Source organism: Bos taurus, chromosome 17, assembly GCF_002263795.3.
Source record: "Bos taurus isolate L1 Dominette 01449 registration number 42190680 breed Hereford chromosome 17, ARS-UCD2.0, whole genome shotgun sequence".
NCBI classification, from domain to species: domain Eukaryota; kingdom Metazoa; phylum Chordata; class Mammalia; order Artiodactyla; family Bovidae; genus Bos; species Bos taurus.
Window position 1 is genome coordinate 14,542,941 of NC_037344.1, and position 15,934 is coordinate 14,558,874.

General features: G+C 45.5%; 1 protein-coding gene across 4 annotated transcripts in view; it reads right to left on the reverse strand.

Annotated features, from left to right (window-relative positions):
- GAB1 (GRB2 associated binding protein 1) overlaps window positions 1-6,253 on the reverse strand; it is a 127,380-nt gene extending 121,127 nt beyond the window's left edge. For 3 of the 4 annotated variants that reach the window (XM_005217572.5, XM_059876118.1, XM_005217570.5), the window contains exon 1: window positions 5,867-6,252. In XM_005217572.5, coding sequence (XP_005217629.1) covers window positions 5,867-5,938 — 72 coding nt within the window. In that variant the 5' untranslated portion in view covers window positions 5,939-6,252. Of the gene's footprint in view, window positions 1-5,866 lie in introns of all 4 variants that reach the window. The other variant, NM_001101201.1, reaches the window with a different exon arrangement.
- Window positions 6,254-15,934: the final 9,681 nt, after the last annotated feature.

Here is a 15,934-nt window from a genome sequence, read left to right on the forward strand (position 1 = left end):
AGGCCTTTCCCTCTGCTGGCTACCACACAAGGCAGATTTACAAAAGCTCCAGAGATACCTCTTTATTAATTCACTCAACAGACACTTGGTGAGCCTCCACTCTGAACAGACACAGCACCCACCTCAGGTACTCGGCAGCCTTGGGCTCAGTTTAAGCCTTCATTCCATTAAGGGAAGGGCTGGAGGGTCCCCAAAGAATTCTGCTTCTGCAGTTCCAATATATATACCATTTAAGGTGAACAAGAAATTAAGATTTATTTCCCCCCAAAAGGAGGCCTATTGAGAAGCTCCGCATCTGCCCCTCCCTCCCAAGGAAACATCTGAGAAAAGGAACATTAGATGCTAAGAGAATTTAGAATGAAAGATGTGTTGCCCACTCCTTCCCCATTTTACAGATAAGGAAACTGAGAATCAGAAGTTCACACGAGGATCCAAAGATCTTGTGAATAGTGGCAAAACTCTGGCGAATTCTGGGTCCTGGCACTCAGTCAAGGGTTCCTTTTACCATAGCACAATTTACCCAAAACCTTTCAAAAATAAAGTATTAATCCACCTGTAAAGGTGTCCCTTCTCGTGTGTTAGTCTCTATAAGAAAACAGAGAGTCCTAGCACTTACTCTTAGACATCCTCAACCTGAAAATCATCAGGACTTTATCTATATACTTTTTATGTCCTCTCCAAAATATGGAAATTTTCTTAGTCTTAAAACCGCTTTGTCATTTTATTTCTTTCATATTCTTTAAGCAGACCTGTTGTGGCAAATCACACTGAAATAACCAAGTCTCCTGTCAACCAGATTATCCAAGCATAATTCTTGCCACATTATTGTATCTGTTCAAAGATGATCAATTAAAAAAAATTAAAAACAGAATTCTAAAACTACCCTCCACATGGATACACCTTCCTAAGAGTAATTTTGAATCCCAAGAGACAACAGTCAGATTTAGGGAACTGGCAACTCTTATCACTAATCCCAGGCACAACAAAGAATTAACTATCATTAACTTTCATAAGGCTTCCCTGCTGGCTCAGCAGTGAAGAATCTGTCTGCCAGTGCAGGAGACTCAGGTTTGATCCCTGGGTCAGGAAGATCCCCTGGAAAAGGAAATGGCAACCCACTCCAATATTCTTGTCTAGAGAATCCCATGGACAGAGGAGCCTGGTGGGCTAGGTCCATGGGGTCACGAAGAGTCGGACACGACTGAGAGACTAAACAACAGCAACTTTCATAAAGACTTAATGTAATTGATAGTTGATGATCTTTGCTACTAGAAATAAATTTCCTGCATTACCGGAAAAGGTAAAAAGAAAACATTCAAAATCTGAATGTTCACTAACGTGAGGATTGCAGGAAAAAATTTCCTTCAAAAGAGCCATAATGCTCCTTCAGTCACTGTAAGCAAAGACTTCAGAATCGGTTGACTGCTACTGGGGATTGCCAAAAAAGGGCAGGAAGAGCTTTCAGACATCACGGTCCTCTTTTTTGTGGTGACACTCCTGAGCAGGGACCTTAGCTCAGCTCCTCGGTTGTCCCTGAACAAGGAGATGCTGCTATTTTGCCTTCTCCATGCCTCTCTCTTCCATGTAAGATGGCAGGTGCCCACCCAGAGGAAGATGCTATTTCTGTTTCTAAGCCCCTTCCCAGAACCACATGTCCAGACAGAAACCATCCTACAAACTGACAGCTGAAGAGCGGACTCCAAGCTGGGTATAGATTATACACCCAAGAACCAGCTGAGGTCCTGCTTCCCAGCTGGCTGGCCTCTAGCAGCCCACCTCACCCTGGCCCAGATGCAGGCTCTCTTACTGAGAGCGCACATCAGCCTAAGGTGGACAGCTGGGCTGTGGAGGAGCCCAAACTTGGTGTCCAGGCTTGAGGCGGGCCATAGGGAAGCTCCCCCTGCAGAGACAGGGGGATGGCCAGCTGGCTTGAAGCAGTCCTTTGTTTTCAAGACTTACCTTTTATCTCAGCAACAATTTGAACTGCTGATGAAAATTCATCATTAGTTCAAATGGTTGATGTGTCTTTAAACAACTCTTTAAAAATCTGAGTGCCGCTGTTGAGTGTATACTATCAAGATTTTACTTGGTTTCTATAACCTTGGTGACATTGATCTGTATGTGATTCTATGCAGGTCCCTAGCAGAGGAAGAAAACAGCTGTTTAATATATAACACAGGACAAAAACAGCAACACAGCAGCAGCTAAACTAACAGAAAGCAGAAAAATCTTCACTTCCATTCTATATTTAAAAAATATAGAGGATGAAGCACATACAAGAGGTTCCTACCCTTTTGCAAATATAGAATGAAAAAGAGAGACAAAAAGGCTGGAGAGGGATTCCTGGATGGCGCAGTGGACAAGAATCCACCTATCAGTGTAGGAGACACAGGTTCAATCCCTCATCCAGGAAGATCCCAAATACCACAGAACAACTAAGCCCGGGCACCACAACTATTGAGCCTGTGCTCTGGAGCCTGAGTCTCAACTACCGAGCAGATGTGCTGCAACCACTGAAGCCTGCACCCCTAGAGCCCATGATCTGCAATAAGAGAAGCCATCACAGTAAGAAGCCCCCGCACCACAACTGGGGAGTTGCCCCAACACTCTTCAAGAAGAGAAAGCCCTTGCAGCAACAAAGACCCAGCACAGCCAAAAATAAACAAACCAATAAAATTATTTTAAACATAGAGCTGGAGAATCTGCTCACTAGTCTTTTTCTTCCTATCTTTTATGCCACTGTCACACTCTTTAGGAAATTTAAGAAAAACTTCCATAGCAGGTGAACATACTAGTATGCAAAAACAATGCTGCTAATAAAAAAAAAAAAGCAAACATAAAATGGAGTTGTAAGTAGAATGCATTGGGGCCATAACTTGAGATGACTTTGGAGATAAAACTAAAACAATATTTTGCCACTTAAAAGCCCTGATGGACTCTCTTAATCAATGCTTGAACTACTCTTATAAATATTGGAAAACAGTGAGACAACTATCAAAGTCCTCTGGGCCAAGTGTTCCCCCCCAAAATCAATGCCCAAACTCCCTGAAGTCTCGTTTAGCGATTATGGTACCAGGAAGTCAAGATATCTTATCACAGAGAATTTGTTCATTCACAACCATTATCAAGCAACATTTTGCCTATTGGGTGGTCAACAATGTTTCCTTTCATCCAGAAAATAAAGATTTTACATGAAAACCAAACCCAGCAGAGGAGATGCATGTGTATATATATATATATATATATATATATATATATATGCCTATATCTTTGAGGGGTAAAGGTGTATTAGCCAAAACTATCTATACGGAATATCAAGCCAAACAGCAATCATCTGGAAATGTCAAAATCTTCTGGGCAATCAACTTGACAGTGCAAATATAAGACAAGCCTCAATTTAGCCGATAAGACGCCAGTAACTCTCTTGGACCCCTCAATTTTGGCAGCCACCCTCTCCACAGTCTCCCTGGGCTGTATCCATGGACTGATTAGTATGGAAAGAAAACCCTAGTGCCCTGCCTCTCTCAGCTGTTAGGTATATTCTGCCCTCAGTCGACAACAATTGAGGAAGCCCACTGTTCCTCTGAAGTATCCTATGATTTCAGTCTACATGTGCTTGCTCCTGAAAACATCTATGAAATGGCCACAGGGCTCAACTTGGGCACACAATTAGAAAGCATGTGGGGTTGCTAGCTTCCTTTTCTTTCTTTTAAATTAATTAATTTATTTTAATGGAGGCTAATTACTTTACAATATTGTGGTGGGTTTTGCCATACATTGACATGAATCTGGCTTCCTTTTCTACATACGTTTGTCTTGAGCTTCCTTTTCTACATATGCTTGTCCTGTATTTCTTCAGCACTGCACCTCTGATCCACAGTCCACTCTTCCTTGCATGTTATATCCACAGACTCACAGAAAGTCATAACCTGAAAGGTCCTATCCACACGACCCAGCCTGAGCACCACTTAAACTTGATAAGAGGCATTAACCTTTTAAAGCCCAAGCAGGCAGACAGATCTGGGTTCAAATCCTGCTTCTGGTACACTCTGGTTCCGTAGATTGTGTTCTCATTTGTTAAAACAGATAATAACTGCCTCATAAAACTGTTGTAATGATCAGATGAAATATTAAAATTCTTAAATTGAGAATTTCTATTTTCTTGGTCCCAGTTAAGATGTAATTGTTGGGGCTGGCTTTTTTTGTAGTACATTAAATTGCAAGCCCAAGAGACAAGGGTTTTTTCCTACTGGGTTTTTTTGTTTTTTAATTTTATGGTCCCTAGTGTGGCACCTTTTGAGAGAGCCATAGACCAAACATGTGAAAGAATGCATTAAATCTCTATTACCACTACCTATTCCAGCTAATGTAGTGTTCTTTAGTTTCCTCAAGAATCAATCATTTCCTAAACTGTACCTTCTCAAAACAAATACATCAAACCACACCCTCTCCCCACATATATCCAACACATACACACAGAACTCCCAGCTGAAAAACACACTGCCTCTCGCCCCAAATTTTAGAATAAAGTTACCATATTTACCAGAATACTTGGGCAAACTGTGATAGATGGAGAGAGGGGATTTGGAAGAATTTTAAATATCTCTGAAGAACATCCTTTAGGATTTGTGGCATCAAATCCTTAAAGGAGAACTACTTGCCTATAGCAAATTCTGGCAGCAAGTAAACTCACTGGTGAGTTGTGGGCGAAGTTAAATATTGCACTTCACTCCGTTCTATGCAAGCAAACAGTGAGTAACAGGGTTACCTCGAGCTCTCGCATTGGGTGTAGACATCCCTCCACAAGAAACAGGGTCCATTATTACTCTCCCCGTTGGCAAATTTATATTTAAGGGGGCACATATTGTGCTTTTGAGACATACTTTACTAGACAAATATTTGCTCCATAAGCCAGGGCAACGGTGTCATTTCTTTTCTTTGCAGGGGGCAGCGACAGAAGAATCAGTAAGGGAGAAGGGGCTAAGATCCCAGACTCCCCCCAAGGACACAGACTTCCGCTGCAGTAACGTTGGTTCTTTCAAGGAATATTTCCCCTAACGGCTAAAACGGCTTAACACATAATCAGCATCTTGTATCAATTACACAAATACCACGAAGCAACTCTGGTGGCCTGGGAAAGGACCATTAACACACAGAACTCCTAACTGGCCTCGTCTGTCCCCTCCCACGGGGTTTGACAGCGTGTCCAAGGCGCCCGAACACCAGCCATCAGGCTCCCTCCAGCGCCCTCCTCTCGCAGCAAACTGCCAAGGCTCTCGGGCCAAACTCCAACGTCCCTCGATTCAAAACCGAGAAAGTGTGAACCCCGCTAAGCAAACGGTAGGGCGCGTAATAACTTTTTTTTTTTCTTTTCCGTGGAGCGGTTTGGAGATGCTCGGCTCTAACGCCAACTTCCCAGGTCTTCCGTCCGCTTTCCGCAACCATCCCGTGGGGAAGGCGGGAGGGAGGGCGGACCAAAGAGAGGGCTGATGAGTTTTAATACCTCCGTGGTTTTCCCAGTGCGGGAAATTTACTACACAGCAGCCCCTGAGAATTCGGTGCAGGTCTAACGAAAGGAGAATGCTCTCCCCCTCGCCCCTGCTAAAAGGAACAATAAAAACACGCAGCAGGCGCTCAGCTGTCCATACCAGGCCTTCCTAAGGGCCGATGGAGAAAGAAATTTCTCCAGTGTGCAATCTGGAGAAAGGAAGATGCCTGGCCAAGCGGAGGCCCGGGCATGAGTGTCCAGCCTGGGTCCCCAGCCTGCCGGGGAAGGGGCCTACAGGGAAGGGATGGGGACTAAAGAGAAGGAGCAGTCGGCACGCGAGCCGCCCGGGGAGGGTAACGGCGGCCGAGCTCTACTTACATAACGCTTCAACTTTTTCTCCGGGGGGGACTTGCGGAGCCATCCCGAGCAGACCACTTCGCCGCCGCTCATGGTGCGCGCCTTTCGGGCTCTGGGCCCGGCGCGCTCCCGACACCTTCGACGCCGGACGGCCGTGCAGCTGCTGGGACCTCGCTCTCCCGCGGCGCACCCCAGGCGGACGGGGCGGGCCGGCTCCGCGGCGCTCTGGCTCTTGGCGTTCGAGTTTCTTCCCCGCAGGCAGGTCCGCGGACGTGAGTAGAAGCGGGCACAGCCGCCGAGGCCGACACCTCGGGGCAGGGGCCGCGGCCGGGCCGAAGATGCCCAGGCCTCCCTTCAGTGCACCCGCCCGGCCGCCGCCTCTGCGCTCGGGCTCCACGGGACTCTGCCCCGGCGCGGAGCCGGAGCCTCGGCCCCCTGCGCTCCGCCCCCTCGGGACGGGACCTCCCAGAGCGCACTCCGAGACAGACACGACGCTGCACGCGCGCACACAGTCTCACACGCTCATACACACACAATGCCCCCGCGCAGTGCCCACTCCGACTGGCCAGCTGTAGGTTTCGCTGCGCTTGGCGCTATCCCCTCCTTCCTCCTTCTGGAGGGAGGGTGGGTCACTTCCCCGAGGCGCCCGGACCGCGGCGAGGAAAGGGAAAGCCGCGAGGGTCCCGTGGTCAGCGGGCGCAGGGCTGGTCCCGGGCCACGGAGGGAGCCGCCGGCTCGGCGTCGCTGGGCAGAGTGCAGGTCCCGCCGAAGGGTGGGTCCGCGCTGGCAGCCGCCGCGGGAGAGAGAAAGCAGAGGGCGGCAGAAGAACGAGGCGCTAGGCTGCTCGGCTGCGGGGACCAAGCCCACCGTCCCGTCCCCTAGCGCTGCTCCTGCGCCGCCTCCCCCACCCCAGGGCGCGCGGCAGGTTCTGGGCGGCCCGGCCCCCGGCCCCGATCCCTCCCTCTCCCGGCCTCCCGGCTCCCTCTTCCTCTCTTTCCTCCTCCCCTTCCCACGTTCGGGCCGGCTCCGGTTTCTGCCCAGACTTTCTCTGAAACTCCGCCGGAGCGCTTCCAGCCAAAACAACAAGGGCCAGGGAGGAGGAGACGCGCGGAGGGAGGGAGCGAGCGAGGGAGGGCGCGGGAGTCCGAGAGGCACCCTGGGATCTGTAGTTCGGGACGCTGGAGAGGGGTCCTCGGCGCCCCCGGCGGCCGTGGATCCCGGAGCCCCCAGCGGGATGGTCGCCAAGGAAGGCGGCGAAGCCTCGCCGAGGGTAACGCCGCGCCATCTCGGGTTCCCGGGCGACCGAGGAACATTCGAAGGTTCAAGTCTGTGGATTGCCATCTTGGCTCAGCCGAGTGTCAGTTCGGAGTTTGTACTGTGCAGGAGATCGGGAGTTGGGGGCGGGGAAGAGGGGGGGCGGGTACTTGACAGCGTGGAAAGCGAAACAGCCTGGAGGAAGACCGCGCGACCTGGAGAGTCTGCGATCCCGGGGTTTCTGCCCGCAAGACTGAAGGGCAGAGACCAGGAGGGCGAGGTCGCTGGAAGCGCGCCAAGGCAACCAGCCTGCAGGGGAGGTCAGAAGGAGACCCTCCCGGACTGGTGTGTGCTGGTCCCCGGAGCAGCCTTGCCTGAGTGGTGGGAGCGCTTAGTGGACCCAAAGGATTCAGTTGAATCTATCTCTGGGGCATTTTGAAGCCTTACACTCCCTCCATTTGTTGCCAGTTTCTTCCACTTGCCTTGGCTTTTATTTAAAATCAACCCTTGGGGTGTTGGACCAGAATAGGGAAACCATGTCCTAATTCTATTTGTTTTCTTGTGTGTGTTTTACAATGACTGTGATACCTGGTCCTGAGATTAACACGATCCTATAAGAGAAATATCTTTTCCAATGTATTTATGAGAAACAAAGCCCCCAGACAGATTTTGGAACGTACTGTAAATAATCAGATAAAAGGGCCAAACTTTTCTGGAAAAAATAACCTCAGGCGTGTTCTTGTTAATACAACATTCATAATCAGGAGTTCCTCTTGAGTTTGAAAATGTTACACAGTTGTAGTAGGAAATTAGGTGCTGGGGTGGTGACAAATAAAGGTCCCTGCACTCAGAGCGGTGACATTTCTGTGGTGGCATAAGATAGTTAACAGGGGTCAACCCAAGTACAGATTGTGATAAATGTACCCTGGGAGAAATTGGAAGAATAATAAGGGTGGAACTAGGTCAGATACTAGGGGAGAAGTCTTCCTTAAAGAGGCAGCTAGCCAGAGATGTGAAAGATGTTGTAAAGATGTTGTCTTGTGAAACGATCAAAGGGATAACCATAAGGAGGACTGAGAGAGAAAGAACAACCCAGGAGGCTCATTGTTTTCTTAAATGTTAGAATACAAGTGAGTGTAATTTTTATGGCAGCTAATAAAGCAAAGCAATTTTTATGTGAACTCGGGTTTTACCACAAGCCATCCATATGAAAATAAATCACTAAATTTGTTTTCCACTTTTACCACAAGCAGTGTGTCTGTATACTGAGTCAAAGTATTTCAAATTAGCATGGCAGAGACTGGTTCACTCTTTCATAGTTAACTGCTAGATAATTTACCACTTCCTCCACTCCTGTTAAAGTTATTTTTTAAAAGTTGAAGTATAGAGAAGGAAATGGCAACCCACTCCAGTATTCTTGCCTGGAAAATCCCATGGACAGAGGAGCCTGGCAGGCTACAGTCCACAGGGTTGCAAAGAGTGGGACACAACTTAGCCACTAAACAACAACAAAACAATTTATTTACAATGTTGTGTTAGTTTCAGGTGTATAGCACAGTGATTCAGTTAAACATATGTATGTGTGTGTATGTATGTATATGTGTGTGTGTGTGTGTGTGTATTCATATTCTTTTTAATGTAAAATTGTAATACAGTCATCCCTCTGTATCCTTGGGGAATTGGTTCCAGGACCCCTCCCATACCAAAATTTTCTGATGCTCAAGTCCCTTGTATAAAATGGTATAGTATTTGCATGTAACCTAGACATATCTTTCTGTATACTTTAAATCATTTCTAGATTACTTATAAGACCTAATACAATGTACATGCTATGTAAATAGTTGATGCTGCTGCTGCTGCTAATCACTTCAGTGGTATCCGACTCTGTGCGACCCCATAGACGGCAGCCCACCAGGCTCCACCATCCCTGGGATTCTCCAGGCAAGAACACTGGAGTGGGTTGCCATTCCCTTCTCCAATGCATGAAAGTGAAAAGTGAAAGTGAAGTGGCTGAGTTGTGTCCAACTCTTAGCGACCCCACTGACTGCAGCCTACCAGGCTCCTCCGTCCATGGGATTTTCCAGGCAAGAGTACTGGAGTGGGGTGCCATTGCCATCATACAGCAAATTCAAGTGCTGCTTTTTGAAACTTTCTAGATTTTTTTCCTGAATATTTCCTACCCAATGTTGGTGGAGGAATCCAAAGATCTAGAGGGTCAACTGTATGTATATCATGTACTACTTTGGAATGTTCCAATAATTTTTTCCATTATTTCAAATAAGGGATTGAAATAACTCATTTCCGTGTAAGAAACCAGGGACTTCCCTGGTGGTCCAGTGGCTAAGACTCCTCATTCCCAATGCAGGGGGCCCCCCGGGCTCAATCCCTGGGCAGAGAACTAGATCCAACTAAGAGCTACAATTGACAAGAGCCCGCATGCTGCAGCTAAGACCCAGCAGAGGCAAATATATATAGTTAAGAAAAATAATCATTAAGTATTTTCCCCTATGCTCATTTATGTTATTTCTAGATAAAAAATAAATGAGGAGAAGTTGGAGATAAATACATCTTCATGTATGTGTGTTAAAAAGGAAATTGGCTTTATGTTTACATGATATGCCATTTTTAGATTATTAAATTTTAAATGATTAAATTTACATCTTTATATGTTAAAAAGTATGCTGGAAAACACTATTACACATCAGTATCTTAAATTTCATGCATACAACACAGACTCATGGAATGTCTTTGTATGTACAAGTTCTTGAGGACCCAGGATATAAAGAGAGGTTACCAAACCTATTACTTCACCCCTTTGTCCTAGAGAAGAGCATTTTGCTAGTAACCAGCCCCTTAACTTCTATAATACAGTTGATAAATGCTGTGAATGAAAAGCAAAGAGTCTCAGCAGGGCTCTACCCTCTGGGAGAAGTGTGAGTAGGTGGGGAAAGACTTCCCTGAGGAATGGACTTAACTCTGATCTTCAAGATGAGTAGAAGTGGCCTAGCCAAGCAGCAGAGAAGACTATTCCAGACAACAGAGAAGCTGTCAGATGCCCAGTTCCTCAGGCTGGAAGAAACGCCTGAGAACCCGAAGGAAGGCAGCGGGTAGGCTAGTGAGAGGGACATTGGACTGGGTGAGGGGACAGACGCGGGCAGGAGACAGAGTGTGCAGATGCTTGGAGGTGGTCTTAGGGTTTAGATTTTTTCCTCGGAGCAAATGACAGTTGTCACCTTCTGTGATCTTCAAATCACCTTAGACCATCACCCCTTCATGGACTCTGTCTCACCTTCAGCAGCAGACTTGCCAATCGCACCATTTTCCAACTTGATCTTTCAAGTTCTTCCTTGCTGATACCTCTGCTTTTCCATGACCCACCAGGCCCCTCCGTCTTACACTCACCCCTTTTGCCAGGTTGAATTTTGTCGTCCACAAAATATGTCATCCAAATATCGTGCTTCCAACCCACAAAGCCCCAACCCTGGGTGAACCCGACTGTACTTCCTCTGACACCAAAACAGCCGAGTGCGGTTAGAGCAAGTTAAGCAACAGAATGAGCAATGTCACCATAAATTCAGATTCAGTGACTTCAAATAGATCCTCATCTATCTGCAGGGGCAGATCTTTGTTTTCTGGAACCTGAAGCATATACAGTTTTGTTGTTGTTGTTTAGTCGCTAAGTTGTGTCCAACTCTTTGTGACTCTACAGGCTGTAGCCCACCAGAAGACTGGAGTGGGTTGCCATTTCCTTCTCCAGAGGATCTTCCTGATTGTACCTGCTTCTCCAGCATTGGCAGGTGGATTCTTTATTGTTGAGACGCCAGGGAGGTCTATATACAGTTTGAGGATTCATTTTAAAGGAAAAGAATATACAATTACAAATAAAAATGTGAATATGAATCTAGAATGCGGAAATGAATGAGGAACAGATCACTGGAGCCTTGGAGATACAGCTGCCTTTCCTTTGAGATCTCTGCGGTGATTTGGGCTTCCCAGGTGGCGCTAGTGGTAAAGAACCCTCCTGCCAAGGCAGGAGACATGAAAATATGTCTCTTATGAGGATCTCCCAGATCCAGGGTTTGGGAAGATCCTCTGGAGGAGGAAATGGCAAGCCACTCCAGTATTGCCTGGAAAACCCCATGGGCAGGGGAACCTGGTGGGCTACAGTCCCTAGGGCTGCAAAGAATCAGACACGACTGAAGTGACTTAGCATGCGCACACACACATGGGGATTTACCTGTCCGTGATAGCTCACTCCAGTATTCTTGGGCTTCCCTAGTGGCTCAGCTGGTAAAGAATCTGCGTGCAATGCAGGAGACCCTAGTGCAATTCCTGGGTTGGGAAGATTCCCTGGGGAAGGGAAAGGCTACCCACTTCAGTATTCTGGCCTGGAGAGTTTCATGGTCTGTATAGTTCATGGGGGCTTCCCTTGTGGCTCAGCTGGTAAAGAATCTGCCTGCAATGTGGAAGACCTGGGTTCAATCCCTGGGTTGGGAAGATGCCCTGGAGAAGGGAATGGCTACCCCTCCATCCATGGGATGGCAAAGAGTCGGACACAACTGAGCGACTTTCGGTTTCACTTACATAGATATGCCTCCTGAGTGCACCCTGAATCACTCTCTTCCAGCAGCTCCCTCCTCGCATGGGGGCCTGTGCAGCAAGCTTCTTTATCTTCATGGACATCTCTGCTACTGGCAATCCCACTCCTTTATCAGGACAGTGCACTCAACTCTGCAAAATTTTCTTTCTTTCTTTCTTTTTAAATAACAGCTTTATCAAGATAATAATTCACCTACCATAAAATTCACATTTTTAAAGTGTAGAATTCAGTGGTTTTTAGTATATTCACAAAATTCTTCAGCCTCACTATATACTTTCAGAATATTTCATCACCCCTAAAAGAAACCGTATTCCCCCTCCCCCTGCATCCCTGACAACCACTAATCTTTCTGTTTCTATGGATTTGCCTCTTTTGGACATTTCATATAAATGGAATCATACAGGAGGTGACCTTTTGTAACTGGTTTCTTTCAGTCTGCATAATGTCAAGGCTTATCCATGTTGCAATATGCATCAAGTACTTCATTGCTTTATAATGTTAAATAATATTCCATTATGTGGATATATCACATTTTGTTATCCATTTATCAGATAATGGACATGTGGATTGTTTTTACTTTTTGCCTGTTAGGAATGATGCTTGCATTAGTGCTTAAACCATTTTCAGATATCTCAAGTGTCCAAATCTTCCACTTTCCCCATCAAACAAAGATCTTATAGTTTCATCAGGAAAGCAAAGTGCTCAGACAGAAACTTCTTCAACCACTAGCCATCAGACATGCAAACCCACATGCCAGCTTCACTCCTCCACCCCCTCCTTCCCATGTCATATCAAAGGCGTTGCTTTCCGCTTCTGAAAGGTCAGTCCCTCCACTTATGCTTTGAATTTCATCCCATTGCATCTTTTCAAGAACATAACCCTATCAATAATCTCTTCTCTCTATATCTAAATACTGTACTCTCCATGTAATTTTTTCTGTCATTGTGTATGTTGCAATACAACTTAAAAACAAGTAGCAGGCCAGATTTAGCCAAAGGGCCATAATTTACCAACCTTAGCTTTATACCATGATTTGATTGGATGTACATTCACATACACACACACACACACACACACAGAGCTCTTTTTTTTTAATGAAAGGGAGCCATTAGTATGAAGCCTTTTAAAATAGTTGTTGTGAAAGGATTCTTACATGAAATTGCCAATAACATGCAGTTGCAGATTATTTAATTCTTCCTTAATGTTGGCACTATTCCTCTGAATAAACTACCATATCATTAAAATGAAAGTTGGCTGCACTGCATTTGACAAAAGGATTGTAGATAACAGATTACAATTCTCTTTAGTTTTTATTGGAAACCAAGTTAAATTATCCATCCCATTTAAAATATCCTCACATGTCTTCTGTTAAGACAATGTAAAAAATCCTCTACATCATATATTGCTTTTTAGCTACATTTTTTTCCTAACAGCCTTTCTTGCTCTTTCACAGCCAGACTTCTACTGAGTGTTGCTATAGTTTCTCTCTAGCTCATCCTCCATTCCTCCTCAATCTGTTTCTCTTTGGCTACCATTCCAGTTTTACTCTTATATTTGCCAAGGTCACTCATGACCCCACATTGCTAAATCAGATGAGAATTTTCAGACTTCATATTTTTCAGTTACACCTTCCTAAAACTCTCAGTACCTTAACCCTTGAGACATCATGGTTTTGGATCTTCCTGTCCCCTTGTTCCACTCTGATTTCTTTGAAGGCTCTTCTACTGGCCCGTGGCATTTTTGAGGTCTAGCCCACCGCTCTTCTCATCCACTACTTCCCCATGTGGGTGGTATTTGACAGTTCCATCCCCAGCTGGGTTCTCTCTTCTGGATCATCAATCTGTAAATACGACTGCCTTCTTTACATACCACTCAGCTCCACTCTGTCAAGCAAATCAAGTCATGAGCTCCTCCTCAGCTCTCACCAGATCAACTCCAGTGTCTTTTTATTTCTCTGGGAGTCATTCTCTGTACTTTTTTTGCTCATCTTCTATCACCAACCCACTACCAAAGGTAGATAAGCCTGCCTGTGGATTATTTTTCCATTTCATCCATTTCTGTACTACCACTCCTTCCCAAGCTACTTCATTTCTCTCTTGGATTTTGGGGCATATGCTTAATGTATCTTCTTTACCCCTGCTCCACAGATTCTCCACTTTTCAGCCAAAGACATCTTCAAAAAAGCACAAATAAAATCATGTCAATGGCTATCAACTGAGCATAGGATAAAAACCAACATCCTGGGGACTTCCCTGGTGGTCCAGTGGCTAAGACTCTGTGTTCCCAATTCAGGGGGCCTGGATTTGACCCCTGGTCAGACAACTGGATCTCACATGCTGCAACTTAGAGTTCACACGCCATAGCTAAAGATCCTGCATGCCACAAATGAAGATCAAAGATCCAGCATGCCGCAGCTAAGACCTGGTGTAGCCAAGGAAAGAAATAAAGGAAGAATCAATTTTTTTTTTTGAATCCTTAACATGGCCAACATGATGCCTGGCCTCTGCCGTCTGCAGGTATCTATCCTGCGTCACCTGGACTGCTTTCTTGTCTCTTCCTGTGCTTAGTCACTCAGGCATTCTTCCACTTCTGTTTCCTCAAACACACTCATCTTCTTTCCCCCTCCGAAGCCTGTGTTCTCACTCTCCTGTGCCTGGCATGCTGCCATCACCTTTGTGTGCCTTTCGTTTCATTTTACTGGAACTGGTTCATTCCTGCCCACTCTTCAGATCTTGGGTCACCCATCTCTTCCACAGGAAGACTTTTCTCAGGCTCAGGTTGCATCATATTCCCTACTTTACTGTCTTACGGTCCTGTTATAAGAAATTGATATCATAGCTGTTGTCTCACATCATTTTGTGAGATTATTTTATTGATATTGACTCCTCTCACTAGATAATGGATGCTGTTAAGGAAAAGGACTATTTTGTTTAGTCAAAAGGACTATGTCTATTTTGTTTAGTCACTTTATTTTTACCCCTAACACCTACCAGGCTACCTGGCATGTAAGCAATTCTTAACACATATTTGTGGAATGAGTGAGTGAGTGAAGGATGTGAAGGGCTTTGATCAGGTGGCTGATGACCTAGATGTTTGCTTGCTGCTGACATGGTAACAGGGGATAGTGCTCTAGTCAAGATGCTTGGGTATTGCTACAGTTGGAATGTTTCTGTCCCTTAAAATCCTTCGTGGATCACAGCCTTGTCATGCTGAAGGGGCTGTGCAGGGCTCCCCAAGGCAGACGGGTCATAATGAAGAGTTCTGACAAAACACGGTCCACTGGAGAAGGAAATGGCAACCCACTCCAGTATTCTTGCCTGGAGAAACCCATGAACAGTATGAAAAGGTGAAAAGATATGACACCAGAAAATGAACCCTCCTGGTCAGGAGGTGTCCAATATGCTATTGGGGAAGAACAGAGGGCAGTTACTAGTAGCTCCAGAAAGAATGAAGTGGCTGGGTCAAAGTGGAGAGGCGCTTCATTGTGGGTGTAAAAGTAAAGAGAAAGTAAAGTTGGATGCTGTAAAGAACAATATTGCATAAGAATCTGGAATGTTAGGTCCATGAATCACGGTACACTGGGCTTGGTGAAGCAGGAGATGGCAAGACTGAATGTCAACATCTTAGGAATCAATAAATTAAAAGGGACAAGAATAGATGAATTTAATTCAGATGACATTATATTTACTATAATGGATTCTGTAGGAAAGAGTCCCTTAGAAGAAATGGAGTAGTCATCATAGTCAACAAAGGAATCTGAAATGTGGTACTTGGGTACAGTCTCAAAAACAACAGAATTATCTCGGTATATTTCCAAGGCAAACCATTCAACATCACAGTAATCCAACTCTATTCTCCAGCCATTAATGGAGAAGAAGCTAAAGTTGACTGCTCTATGAAGACCTACAAGACCTTCTAGAACTAACACCAAAAAAGCTGTCATTTTCATCATAGGGTGTTGGAATGCAAAAGTAAGAAATTAAGAGATACCTGGATTAACAGGCAAGTTTGGCCTTGGAGTACACAATGAAGAAGGGCAAAGGCTAACAGTTTTGTCAAGAGAACACACTGGTTGTAGCAAACACCCTTTTCCAACAACCCAAGAGACGAGTCTACACATGGACATCAATCACCAAATAGTCAATACCAAAATCAGGTTGATTTTATTCTTTACAGCTGAAGATGGAAAAACTCTATACAGTCAGCAAAAACAAGATGTGGAGCTATCTGTGGCT